An 18,601-nucleotide genomic window follows, 5' to 3' on the forward strand; every position below is an offset into this window, starting at 1 on the left:
GCAGCTATCCCTCTGCGGAGAGTTTGAGGACGCTCTTTGGACTGTTTGGAGAGGAGAGACGCGCGTCTGCGGGTGTTTGAGCAGGGCCAAGACAGATAACTGTGAAGATCGGCAGCCAGCATGAATAATGGATCGAACCGAACTGTTGACCCGAGCTGCACGGACAGACCTCCTCTCGCTATCGACATCATCCTCAGTGAGTAGGCTGTGGAGCGGTTTGCGGTGACAGTGGTTGCAGAGAGGCTAAACTTGTGGTCTTGCGGTGGTTTAAGTGGTCCCCGGACCCTGCTGCTGCTGCTGCTGCTGCAGGATGCTGGTGTCCTCTGTGTGCCCCCCTCGCTTCTTGCCTGGGCTGAAGTGAAAGAGGTTTCTTCTCAAGATCTTTGCAGGATCACCCTCGGCTCCGTCTCCGGCACATGCAGCAAACATTTTGCAAGACCGGTATGAAACAAGCAGAGCTCAGTTCTCAGGTGCCGGTTCGGATTTTTCAACAAATGATCGAGCTTAATCCATTAATCCATTCCTCTAGGCTGCCGGGGTTATTGTTAATTAATATTTAGGCGTGTGAGTCATGTTGGATTATCCATTTCACTGCTCCTAACACTTCTCAGGGGCGACATCTGCAGCAATGCACAGAGAAAATCCACTTAAATAGAGCTAAGCAATATTTTTAGGACTTAGAGTAAATCCTGAAGAATTAAATCACCATAAATCATGATAAATGTCTGTGAAAGTCCACTAAGAAATACTGTCATTCGTGCTCTGTGATTTGGGGACAGTGTGTCCTCTCCAAAAACATTTATAACCGTTTTCTTTTTTTTTTTTTTGCATTGTATGTTTTTAATATTGAAGATGTTTCTCTGCTTTAAAAATTTGGCTTGTTGTTTTTCATTGTGTTTTTGACCTTTTTTTAATGTGTATTCTTCAACAAAAAAATCACTGAGACTAAAGGAAGGTTAAAAATGACCCTCTTGTTGTGCTGCTGCATCTCAGAACACTAAGATTTTTAAAGCAAAATAGGTTTTTAGACAATTTCCCTGCATTTTCGATATATTCACGAATGCTTGCTGCATGTATGCTGTCAAGTATCTTATCACAGATGTGTTTTCTTACTGTTGAATGTAGGTATTTTAGTAACTGTTTCAATATTGGTTTGTCCACCGCAGAGTTCTGAAGTGTATTTTCCAGCTGTTGAATAAGCTGATCACTACATTTATTGGTCCCAAATCTATATAAAAAAACTCATTTAAAGGATAGAAAAAATAGCATTGGCCAATTAGTTATCTAATTTTCTCAAAATTTCCAAATATTCATTCCTGCATCAGCCTCAGAAATCAGCTTTTTGCTGGGTACCTGTGATGTTAAAACTTTAAAAGTCTCACTGGATCAGGATCAGTTTTTTCAGGAAAAAGAAAAAGACCTTCAGTTTCCCTTTGACTCCACATGTGTGCCTACATAACATGGTGGTTAAGAGCAGAGCGGACAGAGACAGTTTAAGCAGACGAAGGAAATATAATAAAAATATGATAATCTGAATCTTGAAACGATTCAAGAAGCCAAAAGAGGAATTTCAATCGATAAAAAAGTAACTGAACAAACACATCAAGAGGGCAACCTACTGATACTGAAGTCATTGTGTAGGAATGTTTGTTTGTGTGTGTGGTTGTAGGCCTGTGTGTGTGTGTGTGTGTGTGTTTGTGAGAATGACAGTAAATGACTCAGATTGCTCCCACTTACAGGCAACATACTGAAACAATTCGCTAAACCTTTCCTCCCGCTTTTTGCGCCATCGTGAGCGTATAGCTGCAGCGTCGCCACTTTCTGCCTTTGCCTGAAACATCTGCCTGAGCAGCTGTGGCCATGTGTGTGTGTGTGTGCTGGTGCCTGTTTCCAAAGTTATTGCCACAGATCACACCCTGCCTGCTCCTCTGCGCACATCCCCGGACACGTTTTCCATCTTTGTCTGTCAGCTTGTTTTCAAGGCTTAAGAAGAAGCCAACTTGTGTTTTGATGATGCCAGGCTCTTGCGTAACATGTGACACAACCGTCAGCTGTCCAACACATGCTATAAGAGGGAATCCATCCATCCATCACGCGTGTCTATGGCAACAGCCTGCATTTAATTTTCTGTGTTGCTGTTTTCACTCATTGCTTCATAATCAACTGTTTGTTGTGTTCAAAGAAACACAATTAAGAGGGTCGACAGAACCTGCACTCAGGTCTGGCTCGGCCATCACAGTAATGCATCAGTGTGTTGTTGACCCTCATTATTTCGCTCTCCAGTTTCTGTTAGAGTTAGCAGCAAAATGGTTTAAAGTTACTTTGTCTCTCTAAATTAGCCTTCCTTCACTTGGTTACGCTGTTTCCAGTCTGAGCACATTTTCCCATAAAGCTTGAACAGACAATCATGACCCCAAAAAACCATGAATCCCATTGGCTCTATCTCTAGCGCCCCCTGCAGGTTGACAGTTTGGGCTTTTAGTGAAACAACCTCACAGCTTTTGGAGGGATCGCCACAAACGTTTGTGCAGACATACATGATTTGGTGATTCTAATGACGTTGGTGACGTTCCCTCTTGCGCCACCATGAGGTTGACATTGGTGGTTTTGAGTCTGGTGCACACATTCATGTCCCCCACAGGATGAATTTTCATCGCTTAACTGATCGCTAGTATTTCATCACGTGGCATTATCAAGTCAACGCTTCAATTTGTCCAAAACTTTGGTTTACGATCAAATACCTGCAAAACTAATGACATTCCCATTTGCTTTGTTTTTAAGTGCTAATTAGAAAATGTTACCATGCTAACAAAAACTTTGACAGGGAATATGGCAAATGTTTCTGCTAAAGATGTTAGCATTGTCACTGTGGGCACGTTAGCACGGTGATGCCAGCTTTTAGCTCAAAGCGCAGATGAGCCAAATGCAGCCTCACAGGGCTGACAGCATGTCTGTAACTCTCAGCCCCGTTAGGGCATGTCACACCCTTTTGGCCTCTTGCTATTTTTCCAGTAGTTATTTACTCAGCCTGAATAAACATTTCAAGGCTTTGCTGAAGGCTCTAACAACATAAATACAAGTTGATTACCTTCAAAGCAGCGCAATCAAAGTTCATATCAAGGCTCGGTTTCTGGAGAACGACGCGTGGGCCCAGCGTCACAGCTCCAATTTGATTACGGCTCATTTGTTGTTATTTCCTTCCTCTCCCTCCAGAGTTGGACATTTTTGGCATCATCCTGTACTCTGTGCTCACCTTCATGGCGGCAGTGTCCATGCTGGTCTTCCTGGAGGAGTGTGCCTACATCTATAAGAAAGTGCCGGCCAATAAGAAGAGCGTAATCATCTGGGTGAATGGGGCGGCACCGGTGAGAATAACATGCAGAAAGATTTATATTTTCCACTCCTTCCAGGGAGAAATGCACAGGTGCTGGTCAGATATTCTGCGTCTTCACACAGTCTTTCCCCTCTCTTCCTCAGGTGATTGGCACCATGTCGTGTCTGGGGATGTGGATCCCCAGAGCCACCATGTTTACTGATATGACCTCCGCCTGGTGGGTGTCTCTGTCTCTGCTTCTCTTGTACTCACCTTTCATCACTCGCTGCGCCGTGAGTTTTGTTACCCACAGAGCCCCACAGTAAAAAATCACAGAGGGGGAAACTTCAGCTTCAAAACCTACTGAGAGTTTTATAGAAAACAGTGACACTGTTGTGTAATGTGCGTGGGACTTATGGCTTTCATTTTCTCCACCTCTCTACTGCTCCGTCCTCCCGCTCGCCCTCCGTCCCTCATTCCTCACCCCCAATTACCCGTCTCTCCCCACCCTTATCTCTCCGCAGCTACTTTGCCGTGGTGGTGTTCAAGTTCCTGATCCTGATGCTGGAGGAGGTGGGTGGCGACGAGGCCTTCCTGAGGCGAGCTGGGAAACATAAGCTGAGGATCAGCACGGGGCCGTGCTGCTGCTGCTGCCCCTGCCTGCCATATGTTGCCATCACAAGGTAAACACTCCAATAAAGTGCAGTCTGGGGTTCGCATATTCGACACAAACTCTCTGCTTTTTCACGTCTCGAGAGCAGAAATGAACAGCGCTCGGTCCTAAACGCACCCTGTGTGTGAACAGCTTCTGTGGGTCAGAAGCACATGTTTAGTCTGATAACAGCAGCATTTGGGTTTGGAAATCTGCTCCCTTTACCCTTTGCAGGAGAGAGTCTTTATCAGATTACTAGGCCTCCAGAGTTTTGGTAGCAATTGTAGATGGTGTAAATATAGAGAAACATGAGGTTTGTTGTCACAGTACATGATTGACCTCAAATTTCAGCTCCTGTTTTGATTTAGATTAAGTGAAAATCAAGCAGCATTAAAGTTGAAAGTGCACTTTCTTACTGAAAGTTAAATGAGAGGATTAACACCACTCTCAGATCTATCTATTAAATATAAGGCTACAGCCAGCAGACGGTTAGCTTAGCTTAGCACAAAGACTGGAAAAAGGGGGAAACACTTTTGGTTTTGGATGCAGATTAAAGAGATATCACCTGTTAACAAGCAAGCTTTAGAGCCACAAATTTACGACACTGACACGAGAGTGGCATCGACCTTCTCACTGAACTCCCAACGAAAAAAGTGAAAATAGCTCCTCGAACTGTTTTTAAAAGCTGCAATGAACAGAGATCACCCCCACTGGGCTTCATTGCCCTGGCATATGTTGTTTTTTTTTACGTGGGGCCTCGTTTCCCTAGATCTCTAAAATAAAGGTAGCTAGAGCAAAGTTAACACAAGCCATGGAGCCGCATTTATGGGAAATACACCAATCCCTGCATTACTGAGGTGGCTTTTAAAACATCCTGCGGCGCTAATGAAGCCCAGATCCTGCGCAGCGTCTACGATGGTTACAACCATGTGTTGTTTAAGGGTTCGGCCAAATGCTTGATGAGCTCTTTGATGTAGTTTTTTGAGCTTTTTGAAGATTACGTAACCTCAGGGATCCTGTGCATTGGGTTGTGTGTGTCTGTTTTCTGGGTGCAGGTTGAACACACTCCTGGTCGTTCAACTCCCTCTGGCTGAATACGGGCGGCCTGCATTTTCGCTGTGTGTCACAGTGCACTGATCAATCCACGCAATTCAAATGAATGCAGCAGTTTTTTTCTTTCACACACAATTCGTCGTGTTTATCCGTCTCCAGCAGGTCGTCTGTTTAGGCGATGCACAATCTCTCTGGAGTCATGCAGATGTGCACATTTCTAGCCCTATGCACGGCTTAACATGCAGTCACTGAGTGCAAATACACAGAAAGTGCTTTTACGTAAACCTTCCTCTTGCAGAGAACAGCGACTCTGATGATGATAGGCAAGCCTCTTTTTCTTTGATGCAGGGCTCAGTTTTCCATCAACAGCTCAGTTTGAGGATCATTTGTGCCGTCTTGGGAAACACTTCTGTTTATGAGAAATCAGAACGGTATAATGGACCTCAGAGGGACTGTTAATGTTATTGTTGCACATGTAGGAACATTCAAATATGGACGTGCCCGAAGCCAATAACGATGGGCCCAAGGCCACTGTCAATTGTCCGAAACATCCTGCAGTAATAACCCAGGTTAGGTTCAGGGAGATGGGGAATTCCCTGGTGGACATTTGTTTTTTAGAAACGTAAGTAATTTTCTGTCATCAGCAGCTACTGTAAAATAGCTTCCTCTCTTCCAACTCCAGGCGCACTCTCTTCCTGCTCAAACTTGGCTCCTTCCAGTTTGCTGTCCTGAAGATTGTCTTCACCGTCCTTTCCATTGTCCTCTACACCAATGGGACCTTTAATCTGGCTGATGTGAGTTGGTGTCTGGCGTCTCCTCTTGCTATTGTATCCCTAATGTCTGTTTGTACAAGTTGTTCCCTAACTTGTTACTGTATAATGTGTCAGAAAAATATTATTGTGTTAGTGTGTCACTACAGCCCAGATTCCCAATATTTACTGTTTATACTTTCTTGTTAGCGATTGTTATAAATTGTTCTATTTGTTTCTGTAACACTTCATCATAGGGGTCCATAATTAAAATGCTTAATTAATGTGTAACTTCTTTGAGACTCCTGATGTTTTCATGAATGGATTAATGCAGGGTGCATTATGACTTCCTGTTGCTCACTGTTAAGAAATGATCCAGACACTGTGCGCTGGTGATTCGATAATACTTAATGAATCTTTATTTCATGATTTTTAGCTCAGAGTTAATTTCATTTTAATATGTAATTGAAATTAGCTGCAATCAAGTTACACACAGCGGATCATTTCAGACCTGTGCATTTGATCATCCTTTCCAAAAACAGAACTGAAATGGTCCCTTAACTTTCTCTCTAGCGCCACCATCAGGTCAAATTGTTAATTTGTCCAGTGCTTGATTTATGGCTAAACGTTAAACCGGTCAGCCTTAGCTGTACTTTGAGTTTAGGGCTAGTTAGCAAGTGTTAGCATAGCAGGGTAAACTTAGATGGTGAGCACTATTAAATCAGCAATGCAATAACTGAGGAAAAACTCCTCTTCCACCCCACAGCTTGTAAATGTGATGTGAACAGAGACTGTTAGATGTTTGCATTGACAGCAGATCTTCAGATTTATGTGAGACTTTAAACGCATGGACCTGAAAAGCCCTTTTCTATGTAACACTTCCTTTGTGGCATATGAAGCAATGTATGAACTACCTGTGAGTCAACATTCAATGACTGATGATCCATGAAGTGTTTACTAATCATAGAAGCTCACAATGATTTTATCATTTCTTAACAGTGAGCAACATGAATCCATCATACACTCATTTATTACTTAAGCATGTATTTTGCACACTTGTTGTAAAGTGTTTCTATTTTGCCAAAGAAATGATCGTTTAACTATATAATTTAATTATCGTGTGTGTGTGTGTGTGTGTGTGTGTGTGTGTGTGTGTGTGTGTGTGTGTGTGTGTGGCCGCACTTCAGTTGAGCATTACCGGAGCTGCCATATGGATCAACCCGTTTGTGGGCATCTTGACCATCATAGCCCTGTGGCCTGTAGCCATCATGTTCATGCACCTGAGGGTTACCCTGCAGTCACTCAAGATCATCCCCAAGTACGCCATGTACCAGGTGAGAGCACCAGAGAGGCTTTAAACACACTTTTATACACACAAACAGCTGTTTTACACACTGTGATGGACACTAATTCAGGCGCTCAACTCCTGTTAGGTCAGTCAGGTTAAACTGTGTGTGTGTGTGTGTGTGTGTGTGTGTGTGTGTTGTAGCTGGTGCTGATCCTGAGTCAGCTGCAAACAGCCATCATCAACATCTTGGCTTTAAACGGAACCATCGCCTGCACCCCGCCCTTCTCCGCCCCGGCCAGAGGATACAGTGAGTCAACATACAGCCGATCCATTCATCTGTGTGTTGCTCTGTGTCGATCAACAATGAGTCAGTCCATCCCTTTGTTCATTCAGACGCAAAAACTGGACACAACGACTCCTCCAAGTCTCCTTTGATTTTATCTCTTTAACTCCTTGAGCAGCCGACCTTTGTTTTTTCACCTGTACTCACTCCGCTACTTTACTTTCTGCACCGCTCTGTCTCCGCAGTGATGAGTCAGCAGCTTTTGATCCTGGAGATGTTCATCATCACGCTGGTAACACGCCTGCTGTATCGCCGACAGTACGATCCTTTACCCGAAGAAGAATACGACGACAACGAAAACACCAAGATGGCTGCCATACCCGGCTCTGCATGAGAGCTCTGAATGTGTGCGTGAGCGTGCGTGTGTCATTTGTACTTCCTGCATGTATTTGATATGAGAGATTAAATAGTTAATTATGAATAAATATAAATATGAATGACATGCACATTCATCTTGTGGGTGTTCGTTACAGGATTTGCACTCTCTCCGTAACCGTTTGATGGACGGGGCACAACAACCACACAGATCCAGAGAGATCCAGCACTAGAGACCTAGAGACTGGCTTGTTCCCGCTGTGTCCTTTAAGTTCAGGGAAAATAGAGAAAACGTTTGGGGACACTTGAGCATAGTGTTAAGGAAACTGCTCAGTGTAAACCCAAGAAAACATTGTTTATTATTCATTTATTTTTCCAAATTTTGTTTTCCATGCTTTGTGAATTGTATGTTAATTTTGCACAACTGCATTTTCAGTCGACCTGCTGTGTGCACTGACAAAAAGACTATCAAGTATCAGCTGAGGTACCAAATTTCACTTTCCTTCGCCTTTTTGAATTTACAGTTGCATATTAGTTTAATTCTAGGCCTTTCCAAAATATTAATAATAATCGTAATAATGGAGCCCCAAATGTAAGGTGGCCCCATTTATTTATATCTGCTGTCTTTTGTTAGGCATTATTGCATAAAAGCTATATTTTTATCTAGCATTTGCATTCTGTGTCACCAGCACTGGACCTTTATTGTCAGCATGTGTACAATGTAAAGATTTAAAACATCCTCAGATGAAATGAAAGCGCTGTGGTGTCTCTGTGGTGTCATTTGTTTCAGTCTGTTCAGTCATTAGACCCCTAAATCTGGTAGACACCAAACAGCTTCTGTGTAGCCTGGGTATCACCCACTGCCACTGTAACCAGCAGTTATCATACCAACAGGCTCCGTACAATCCGGAAAACAACACATTAAACTCCAAAATGTAATCAGTTATTCAAATGCAAGATCTTCTGTTCCAATTAGACATTTCATAGCGCATTACGAATTACGTAGGCGGCCGCAGATAAACAAGGTAATGTAGACGATGCTGATTGACACGCCTTCGTCCAATTGTGTTGCTGCTGTTTCGCACTTCCTAGTTTTAACCCAATCACCGCAGTGAATCAACATGCCTGAGCCAAGTGCGGTTGAGTGGAAACTTTCGAATGTAGCTACGTGATGTCCAAAACCGTCCACGCAGTCAAAATTGGCCGGAAGTGTGGGGATTTAACCTTCAAAATAAAATGTTTTCCCCCCAGCTCCACAAAGATGAGTGTTGTTCAAACTGACTGAGTCTTTTAAGAACAATACTTTTGCCCTTCTGAGTTATCATGGTCCTTCAAAATAATGATAGAAGTTTTTGTTCTATTTAACCCATCACTTCGAAAATGGTCAAAGGTGCAAGAAGCAGACTGTGAAAATTAGCTATTTCAAATAATGCTAGGTAATTTTATATATATTTAATATATATGTGAAAAAAACATATGAACTTATAAAGCATGATGCATTGTTGTCATGCGTGATGAGTTCATCAATGCTTTATTTATCATTTATAAGCCTCTTACAACATGTGCCAGGTTGTGAAAAATCCCTCTGGCTGTTGAGTCATTAATAGTCAAGTCACTGTCATTCATTAAAGGCTGTAAGTGTGGAACTTCTAATAAGCCATCAAGTCTGCAGTTGTAGTAAGTCATTTAGAGTGACGTGGATGACATTTTAAAAGCATTAAGCCTGTGTTTACAAATGTTAACTCATTGAGCAAGGGTTTTATAAGTCATCTGCAAGTATAAACACTAGTTTAGAACTCCTGAAGTCTACAGAGAAATTTTAATAAGTTGTTAAAAAAAAACCAACAACTCTTATCCAGATGCTCTGCAGCTCTTTTCCAGAACCTCAGGGCTCAAATGTTCTGTTCAACTGGTCTTCTCATGATGACAACAGCTAAAGGACGAAACGAAGTGTATGATGTTTAATATCACAGACCTCTTTTCATACAGCATACAGTTGTTTTGCATTTGGCTGGCAACTGTCACTTTAACTAATGTATTGTTTTCATATAGGTTATATTATCTAAACCCCATCTTGATTTAGTCTCAGTTATAAAATCTCAGATTTTATAACATGCATGTTTTTTTTTCGCATTCTACTTTTTTCTTTTCTTTTTTTCTACCATGCATCTGTCTTTGTTAACTATTAGCATGCTATTATTTTAACTAATTGTTTTTCTAGCATGGATAATATAAGTTTGGAGAAAAAAAGGTGAAGAAATAGACATAGATATAGAGATATTTTTCTCTTAATAATAATTATATTTGATTAATAAAGAATTAGTAAATGATTTATTCACATAAATAAGCTACCAGAAACCATCTATAAAGGCTGCGTGTTAAAAATCGGAACTAAATTTTCTAATCGTTACCAAAATTGGCTACTCTTGACAGCCTATTAATTTTATTTTGAAAAAATGGACCGGAAACGGACGTTTGCTCCCGACTAGCTTGACAGTGTTTTAGCTCCTCTATATGTCTGAACAATGCAGACCCAGGAAACACTCTGGAGCGCATATTGTTTGTATCCTGTCATGTAACTTTATGGACGTTTATTCATCTCTTCGCTTCGTGTCCACCGGAAGAAATGTGGGATGACCGGGGAGGACTGTCCGTGTGGCTGTCAGCATTACCGGGGATGAAATGGTCGTGTTTGTGCTGAAAGTCATTCTTACGTTCAGCTGCGGGCATCTTTAATAAAAACTTTCAAAATGAGGTTCTTCGCGTCTCTGCTGAAAAACGCAAACCCCAAAATCGAGTATTACTCCAGGTTCTCGCCGTCCCCGCTCTCCATCAAGCAGTTTCTGGATTTTGGTAAGCATCATCTTACAGGAGTGACTTGCTGATTAGGAGGACAACCAGCAGGCCTTTCTGTTTATTGCCATGTATTTTATCATTTCAGCCTCTTGTTTCTGTGGAGTGTCTCAGACAAGCCCTGTTATTAATAGAAGAAGTCCTCCACGAGCTGCCGTGAAACATTAGACTGTGCAGTGATCAGATGTGGGCTTTGAATGAAGTGATTACTTTTAGTAACAGCACATGCACATGCATATGATGGCTGTGCATGACAGCTCTCTGTTTGTTGAGCCTAATGCATGCAGGCGTCCTCCCCAGTCGCACTGGATGCAGCTCATGTGAGTCCAGCTCCTAAAATGCTCAACAGGGTTTTAATCAGCCTTACATCAGAGCAGGAGTGGGTCCTGGTTTTGCATGTGCAGCGCGTCTCTGCATGCAGAGTCAGTAACTGTGCTCTTGACATGAAATTGAGTCGCAAGATGCTGGACGCCGCGCTCAAGGCTTTCCTTAATCCATCTCTGATTAAAACACAGTCATCTCTCTTACATAATTTGTTGTCACGGCCGTGGATCTGATGTGAGGTCCAGGAAGCTTGCTGCGCTGAGACACCCAGCCAGGATCTTGTTGGCTGTAATTGGTCAGAAGAGAAGTAGGGCAAAACGTACTGGGTGTCTCAAAAAGGGAACAGGAAAGTCAACCAGTAGTCGTTCCAGGGCTGAGTCAGTATTTGGTGTTTTCACAACCCCGTGTTGCAGTTACTGGGCCTTCTCTTTGTGGTGCTGAATCAGGGGAAGCCTGTCCTTTGAGCAGAGATGATGGGACATTTCCTTGTGACACTGTTCCTTTTCCACATAGCCAGCAGATTTCCTCTGCACATTTTCTCTGCTGAGAGTTTAACAGGGTTCACGTGTGAGTCCTCACAATCGCTCAATAGAGAGGCCGGGTGCAAACGACTTCTTGGTTGGCACAAAAATGCAATGTCGGCTTCCCCGATGGCCATTTCTGAGAAAGACAGTTAACATTACGCCACAGTAATTTTATTTTTCCTGTTTAGATCAGAAACATAAATCTCCCCAAACCTTTCCATGACCCCCTCTCTCTGCTGGGCTACAATATTTATGATTTCCTTGTATGGTTCAAGCTCATGTGGGAAAGTACATACAGCTCCAGCTAGTTAGCACAGTCGAAGGTATCATGTTAAAGGTTGGAAATTGAAACTGACTACAGCTCTCCACCTGATACTCAGCTTGTTTGTTTACCCTGTCTACTCGTCACGCTGGTACACAAGTTCACACAGGAAATATTTTTTTATGGGGAAAACAGAACTTTTCCACTGATTTGAGATTAATACAGTTACATTTTTGTGTTATTCCACCTGTTTCTTAACTGATAGGGTTAACATGTGTCATATGGGAACCAGAATATAACAGAAGTTTTGTGCGTGGTGGATTTTGTCATGTATGCGCCTCTAAGACTACGACATGAAAAAAACAAACTGAGCCCTGAATGTATGTGCAGTTCACTGCGGGCGAAGCCTCCACAAACCCCGCTCGCTGTTCTTTCAGGCAGGGAGAATGCGTGCGAGAAGACGTCCTACATGTTCCTGCGCAAGGAGCTGCCGGTGCGGCTGGCCAACACCATGAGGGAGGTCAACCTGCTCCCTGATCACCTGCTCAGCCAGCCCTCCGTCAGACTGGTGCAGAAATGGTGAGACGCTTCCTGGAGAAATGAGCTTTATATGGCAGCTCGGGGATAAGGTTTACAGCAGGAGTATTGTTAAGATGTTTGCGTAAAGGCTGTCTTTTGACCTCTGCTTTATTAGGTACATGCAGAGCTTTGTGGAGCTGCTGGATTATGAGAACCGAAAGCCAGAGGATGCTCACGTTCTGAACGAGTGAGTGAACATTGCCTCAATGAATGATTCACGACAGCAAAGTGTGATACGTGTACGGTGCAGTAAGTACAGCTTTGTCAGCCACCCAGCTGTTCTGTGCTGGGTTTATGTCTTTATGTCTCGAGTCCCTCTGCAGCTAATCCCTGTTACACACATTCTGCAGATCCCTGCTGACTGCACAGGTAACGCTGTGTATTTATGCCATAATAATGGATGACTGTGTGATAAACACAGATAGGAGTTCGGATAAGGTCTGCTTAGAGGTGACTTTTACAATCATTCCACTGGAAATGAAAGGACAGTGATACACTTCATTCATGACTGATCACAAGGTGGATCCAAGACGGCCTCATTGCATTTTTTTTTCTATTTTCTTTTCAGTTTCCTAGAGCTCTTGATCGAGATCCGTAACCGTCACAACGACGTGGTTCCCACCATGGCTCAGGGAGTCATCGAGTACAAAGAGAAGTTTGGCTTTGACCCCTTTATCAGCAGCAACATCCAGTATTTCCTGGACCGCTTCTACACCAACCGCATCTCTTTCCGCATGCTCATCAACCAGCACAGTGAGTCTCACAGACCGATGTGGCTTGTTTGGATCGCCGCTGCTCTGCAGCTGACTTTAGTTTCCACGTCTCTTCTGCGCAGCTCTCCTGTTCGGCAACGACACCAACCCCGCCCATCCAAAACACATAGGCAGTATTGATCCCACCTGCAGCGTGGCTGAAGTTGTCAGTGGTGAGTTGAAGACAGGCAGGGTGGTTGTGGGAGCACTTTGTTACGCATATCTCAGCAGTGACTCTCAGCTGTGGCACAAATCAAACAAACCCCAGTTCATCCGCATTAAACGGCATGTTTACATAATGATTTTTCAAGAATTCCAGCAATGTGGATCCAAAGCTGCACTCACAGTGACCCAGCAAGGGACAGAAAGCCACATTAGTAACAGGAATCCAAATTTGAACTCTGCCCATACTCTGCTCATTCTGTGCTGACTCCTGTCGTTTTGCCTCCTCTCTCAGATGCCTATGACACCGCCAAGATGCTGTGTGAGAAGTACTACTTGGCTGCGCCCGAGCTGAAGATCGAAGAGTTCAACAGTAAGATTTTTTTGCCAGCCGTTCGTTCATTTCGCCATTTTCTCCCTGTAATCTATCGCACAGCTGATGTGAAACAATATATCCTGTTACCAAGTCTGTTCAGAGCTTGTGGGTGCAGCTTTGGGGTCCAAATTTAGCCCCGTGATTATAATGTTCACCATCTCGTTAACTTGAAAACAAGCGGCTTTGTGTGCATGCATGTGTGTGTGATCTTTCTTGTCTACCAGTGAAGGCCCCAAAAAAGCCCATCCAGGCGGTGTATGTGCCCTCTCATCTGTTCCACATGCTGTTTGAGCTCTTTAAGGTGAGCAGTGCAGTACCGGTGACAGTAACTTCACCACTTTAGCGCTCTTTAAATGTAATTTAGTCATAATGTGGTTACAACTGTGTGAAGACTGAGCTGAGTTAATGAACTCTGCGTGTTTGTAGAACTCAATGAGAGCCACAGTGGAGCTTTATGAGAACAGCACAGAGGGATTACCACCAGTAAAGGCAAAAGTCACTCTGGGTAAAGAGGATCTCTCTGTTAAGGTAAATCACACACACACACACACACACACACACGCATATCCTTGAATAAATATTTATGGTTTTTGAACTTCTTGTCTGGTCGTCTTTCTCACCCTTTCGCTTCGTCTCTCCCGCGATCTGCCTTCAGATCAGTGACAGAGGAGGAGGAGTTCCTCTGAGGAAGATAGACCGTCTGTTTAACTACATGTACTCCACTGCTCCTACACCAAGCCTGGAGCCAGGAGCTGTCCCACTGGTACGCACACATACACACACACACACACACACACACACAGATCAGTATTGATCCTGGTGACCATTTCATTTGTTATGTACAGCATCTGGGAGATTAAATGCCGTTGCTCTGTGCCGTTCCCCCTCTCCCATCCAGGCTGGTTTTGGCTACGGTTTGCCGATTTCCAGGCTCTATGCCCGATACTTCCAGGGGGATCTGAAACTGTACTCCATGGAGGGTGTGGGCACAGACGCAGTCATCTATCTGAAGGTAAAGTGAGCTAGTCAAATGTGGAGCATGTTGGAATGGGTTTAATTTATTTTTAGCTGGTCACAGTTCAAAAAACGCTTATTCACTTTTTTTAAGGCAAGAGTTGGATGACAAGATTTATACCACTCACATCTGTCTGTTAACTATGAGGCTAGGGCCAGAGGATAGCTTAGCTTAGCATAAAGGCTGGATGTAGGGAGAAGCAGCTATGAAACCTCCATCAAAAACAAAAAGATGTATTCTGTTTGCCACATTTTGTTGCATTTGAATAGAGCCAGGGTAGCTGTTTCTCAGTGTTTACAGTCTTTATTCTAAGCTATGCTAACCGGCTGCTGGCCGTGGCTTCACATTTAAGTTAGCAGACTTCAGATCTTAATGCTAAGCTAAGCTAACCGCCTCTGGCTGCACGATGAAGCCGAGTTCTCACTGGCTCTTTTGTTTTGTCCCTCTGCTTAAAGGCCCTGTCCAGCGAGTCCTTCGAGCGCTTGCCCGTCTTCAACAAGTCAGCGTGGCGGCATTACAAGACCAGCCCCGAGGCAGACGACTGGAGCAACCCCAGCAAAGAGCCGCGCGATGCCAGCAAGTCCAAATACAAAGCCAACAGATAACTCTGCCTGACATGCTAGCCCAGCCCTCTGCTGAGCCCAAATACCTGCACTCTGCCCTCGAGCATGTACGATGAAGTGTTGTCCTTGGGTAAACGCTTGGTTTACGGTCAGACTTGCTTTAACATTCCAGCTTTGGAAAAGATCCTTGAACTTGATTTATATCTGTACCCAATGGCAACAGCATTCATCAGTGTAGCTTTCATTCTTGTGGCATTACCACTGGCTCTCCCAAGACAGAGTTAAAAATGAACCTCTTCCAAATTAGTTCCCCACCATTACGTTCTGCATCTTTACTTCTTCATTTCTCCTCCATCTGGCCATTATTCGAAGCTAAATTCACTGTTAACTGTCTCGCGGACAGTTCGGCCTGGCTCGTCTGTGCGGACCGGGCCGCCGCTCCCTGTGGCTGAATACGCCAGCACTGCTGATTGAGAGTCTGTCTCGTTTTCACCCTCTCGAACACAAGCAGAGTCAGGAGGTTTGAGTTTCAGTGCAAATGGGAAGAGGAGGAGGTTTCATTTCCTTCCTTTGGGAGACACTGTCGATTGAACGCACAATTAGGCCAGTGTGTCACTGGCATAGTAAAGACTTGTTTTGGTCTCTATTTCGGCCTGGGAAAATAAAAGAGAAGATTGCATGTAGATGAGAGAAAATGATCACTCCTTTGTAAGAGATTAACGAAAGAGTACACCTTATTTTTAAAGATCTAGAAGTCAGTTTTATTTTATGTCAAAGAGAGAAAGCCTTACTTCTGGGATCTTCTGCCTTGAAGGCTCTACTGGAACTCAAAAGTTAATTTCTAATGAAGGAACGCTAGAAATCAAGTTTTTCAGGGAATTTTGTTTCTGTTTTACTTCTTCGCTCATGGAAGTTAACTAATCGCCACCTACAAACACAACTGACCCTCATCTGACATTTCTGCTTGCAAACCAGCTCTGCACCCTGATTTAACAACTGCTGAAGGACCAAAGCAGCGTCTGTAGGATGCTTATGAAATGCCACCATGCCAGCTTTCTCCGTCACATTGCTTCAACCACACCGGCATGATTTTAGTACTGTATCGGACGAATGGACCCGTTGCATCCTGCAGACATTTTACACCTGCCTACCGCCGTGGACGCGCTTGGACTTCACCCTAACAATGCTCTCATCCAGTCAGCCTCAAGTCTCACTCCTACGACTAATCCTCACAGTCCTCGGAATGGGTTTGAGCGAAGCTTGTGTGTTTTTAAATTGTGCTTTTGTTTTTATTTTCATGAGTGTAGAAGATGCAGCTAAAATTCAGACGGGATTGACAGCTGAGAGGTTTTAATTTATTTATATCCTGGAACAAAGACGCAGCGAATTAACTACCTTTTTTATGCTTTTGCACTGTTTTCGTCCTCTTTTAATCATTGGAACAGGATTACTTTTGATCATCTTTGATGATTATTTTCATGTGGACTGTCCAGTGTCCACCCAAATTCTCTATTTACGGAATCGGAAATCAAGCAGCGTTTGGAAAAGGCAGCGGGAGAAAATGTGGTTGAAGCAGCCACTAATTATTGGTACTGACATATTGCTTGAAACCGATCCGATATTTTTGTCACATAAATCAAATTAAGGAACTTTTTTGGTGCACTTTACTAACCGCACACATATTTTTCCTCCAAATAACTTTCATGTGATCATTTCAGGCCTCTATTTTTATAAATTGAAGATTATTTGTGATCAGGTGAGATCTCATGTCACCACTTGCACTCTCAAAAACGTCGGAATCGCAGTGTGATTTTTGGAGCTTCTGAAAAAGACCAAACCTGGTTCTGTTTGTTTGGACCAGATGATCGGGGTGACTTTGAATAATCCGAAGTGACGTCCTTTTCTCATCCCCTTTAGCTCCATCCGATGTGAAAAGAAAGGAGTGTAGATGAAGAATTCAGGAAGGAATGCCTCCTCATCCTTTTCAGCCTCACTCTAATAACATTTCATCACTGCCAGTGCTTTCGTAACCTGCCAGGCTCACCGAGTGATGCTCAGTGACAAACCTGCTGCAAAGACGGAGACGACGCTCCTCTTCACGTAAAGGCCTCCGCTCGCCACCCGTAATGTGTTTTTACCCTGCACATCGGCCGCAATCAAAAAAGCCTGTGAACAGAATTCACACCTTATTCAAAGTTCCAGCTCCGGTTGTGTGATTTAGAGGCCTGAGGATCTTTCCTCCTCAGTAGTTGCCAACCTTCACTGTTGAAGAGTGTTTCTGTACCGATGGTATTTTAGAAAATATCCTGTACGTAACTATACTTCATGTGTTTGCTGCCAGTGTGGAGTATTCACTGTGTTTTCCATCCTACTGTACCTCCAGCTTAAACAAACGTACTTGTACGCATGAACTCCACTGTGGAGGTCGTCACGCGAACATATGCAATTAGTGCAACATGGACGTTATACCAAAAAGGTGGTATAATAAGGCAGTATAATGATGTGGTCCAGCATGAGATCAACCTACGTTGTCGAACTTGACAATAAAGAAAATTGCTGTTGTGTGCGATCCGTTGATGATTTCATGCCTGTTATTTGTTAAGAAGGTGAGGTGCACTTTAATTCACATTCAGTTATAGATTTTTTATTTATTTACATATCAAGCCATTAAAAAAATCAAAAAAAGACACACATTCCCAAAGTTTGTACATACAGTGCAGCTTCACATGTGGTGCGTACAGGACATCGAGGTCTCTACATTGCATTAGGGTATTTATTGTATCGTTGGGGTGGAAGAGAGGTCTGCTGCGGCCTGGCATGAGCGAGCAGACCTGAGCAGAAAAAGTTATTACATACATTTCCAGTAACAGCGAATGAAACATTGGGGTGATGTTCCGGCTTTTGTTTGAGTTCACCTGGAGGGCCTCAATTATTGTATATTTCAAGTTTCATCAGAGTCCTAGAGAAAGGCTTTATCTCCGAGTTTGCCGGGATTGATGAACAGCTGACATCATTTTCCGAAGAGCGAGAACGTCTGCCAGACTTCGACAGATAAAACGTGGAGAGCTGTGAAGAAATACATGGCTTTTTAATGCTGAGAGTCCACAAACGTTTACCGTGAGATGTGATGTCTGTGTGGTCTACTGAGTGGCTGTGGTTTGTGCGTTTGTGATGGCGTGTGACTAGAAATCGGAGGGATTACATTTAATCTGTACTGTAGGTGTGGTCTCAAAGGCTCAGGTTACATTCAAGAAGCTCATAAATGAAGGCTGCTTCATCACAGTCAAAGTTTTTGGGATCATCTAACAGGCATTTTACAGATTAGGCGCAGAGATTTAAGGGGCTTGTTTTCTGACAGAACATTTCTCTTTCTTAAATGAGCTTTAAAACTGCAATTATATTGTTTAAATTCAACTGATGTGATGAAAAGCTTTGTTTTGTGTCTTCAGTTGTCTTTCAGTGGCGCTTCCTTTGCACC

At 43.4% G+C, this 18,601-nt stretch overlaps 2 protein-coding genes across 3 annotated transcripts; both read left to right on the forward strand.

Annotated features, from left to right (window-relative positions):
* slc51a (solute carrier family 51 subunit alpha) lies at positions 1-8,379 on the forward strand. Of its 2 annotated transcripts, none has more exons than XM_041961636.1 (9): positions 1-196; positions 3,214-3,365; positions 3,478-3,551; positions 3,838-3,996; positions 5,701-5,812; positions 6,955-7,101; positions 7,257-7,362; positions 7,584-7,755; positions 7,872-8,379. In XM_041961636.1, exons 1-8 carry the CDS (start codon positions 121-123, stop codon positions 7,730-7,732), a joined length of 975 nt encoding a protein of 324 aa, XP_041817570.1. In that variant the 5' UTR covers positions 1-120; the 3' UTR covers positions 7,733-7,755; positions 7,872-8,379. The 2 variants fall into 2 exon arrangements, with proteins under 2 accessions (XP_041817570.1, XP_041817569.1); XM_041961635.1 differs by having other exon boundaries at positions 7,584-7,745.
* Positions 8,380-10,227: 1,848 nt separating this feature from the next.
* pdk3a (pyruvate dehydrogenase kinase, isozyme 3a) lies at positions 10,228-17,738 on the forward strand. The gene is made up of 11 exons (XM_041961456.1): positions 10,228-10,566; positions 12,114-12,255; positions 12,371-12,442; positions 12,824-13,008; positions 13,091-13,180; positions 13,465-13,542; positions 13,770-13,846; positions 13,972-14,073; positions 14,201-14,308; positions 14,444-14,557; positions 15,016-17,738. The coding sequence occupies exons 1-11, from the start codon at positions 10,464-10,466 to the stop codon at positions 15,163-15,165; spliced, it is 1,221 nt and encodes a 406-aa protein (XP_041817390.1). The 5' UTR covers positions 10,228-10,463; the 3' UTR covers positions 15,166-17,738.
* The last annotated feature ends 863 nt before the right edge of the window (positions 17,739-18,601 follow it).

This window comes from Chelmon rostratus, chromosome 20 (assembly GCF_017976325.1).
Source record: "Chelmon rostratus isolate fCheRos1 chromosome 20, fCheRos1.pri, whole genome shotgun sequence".
Classification (NCBI taxonomy): Eukaryota; Metazoa; Chordata; class Actinopteri; order Chaetodontiformes; family Chaetodontidae; genus Chelmon; species Chelmon rostratus.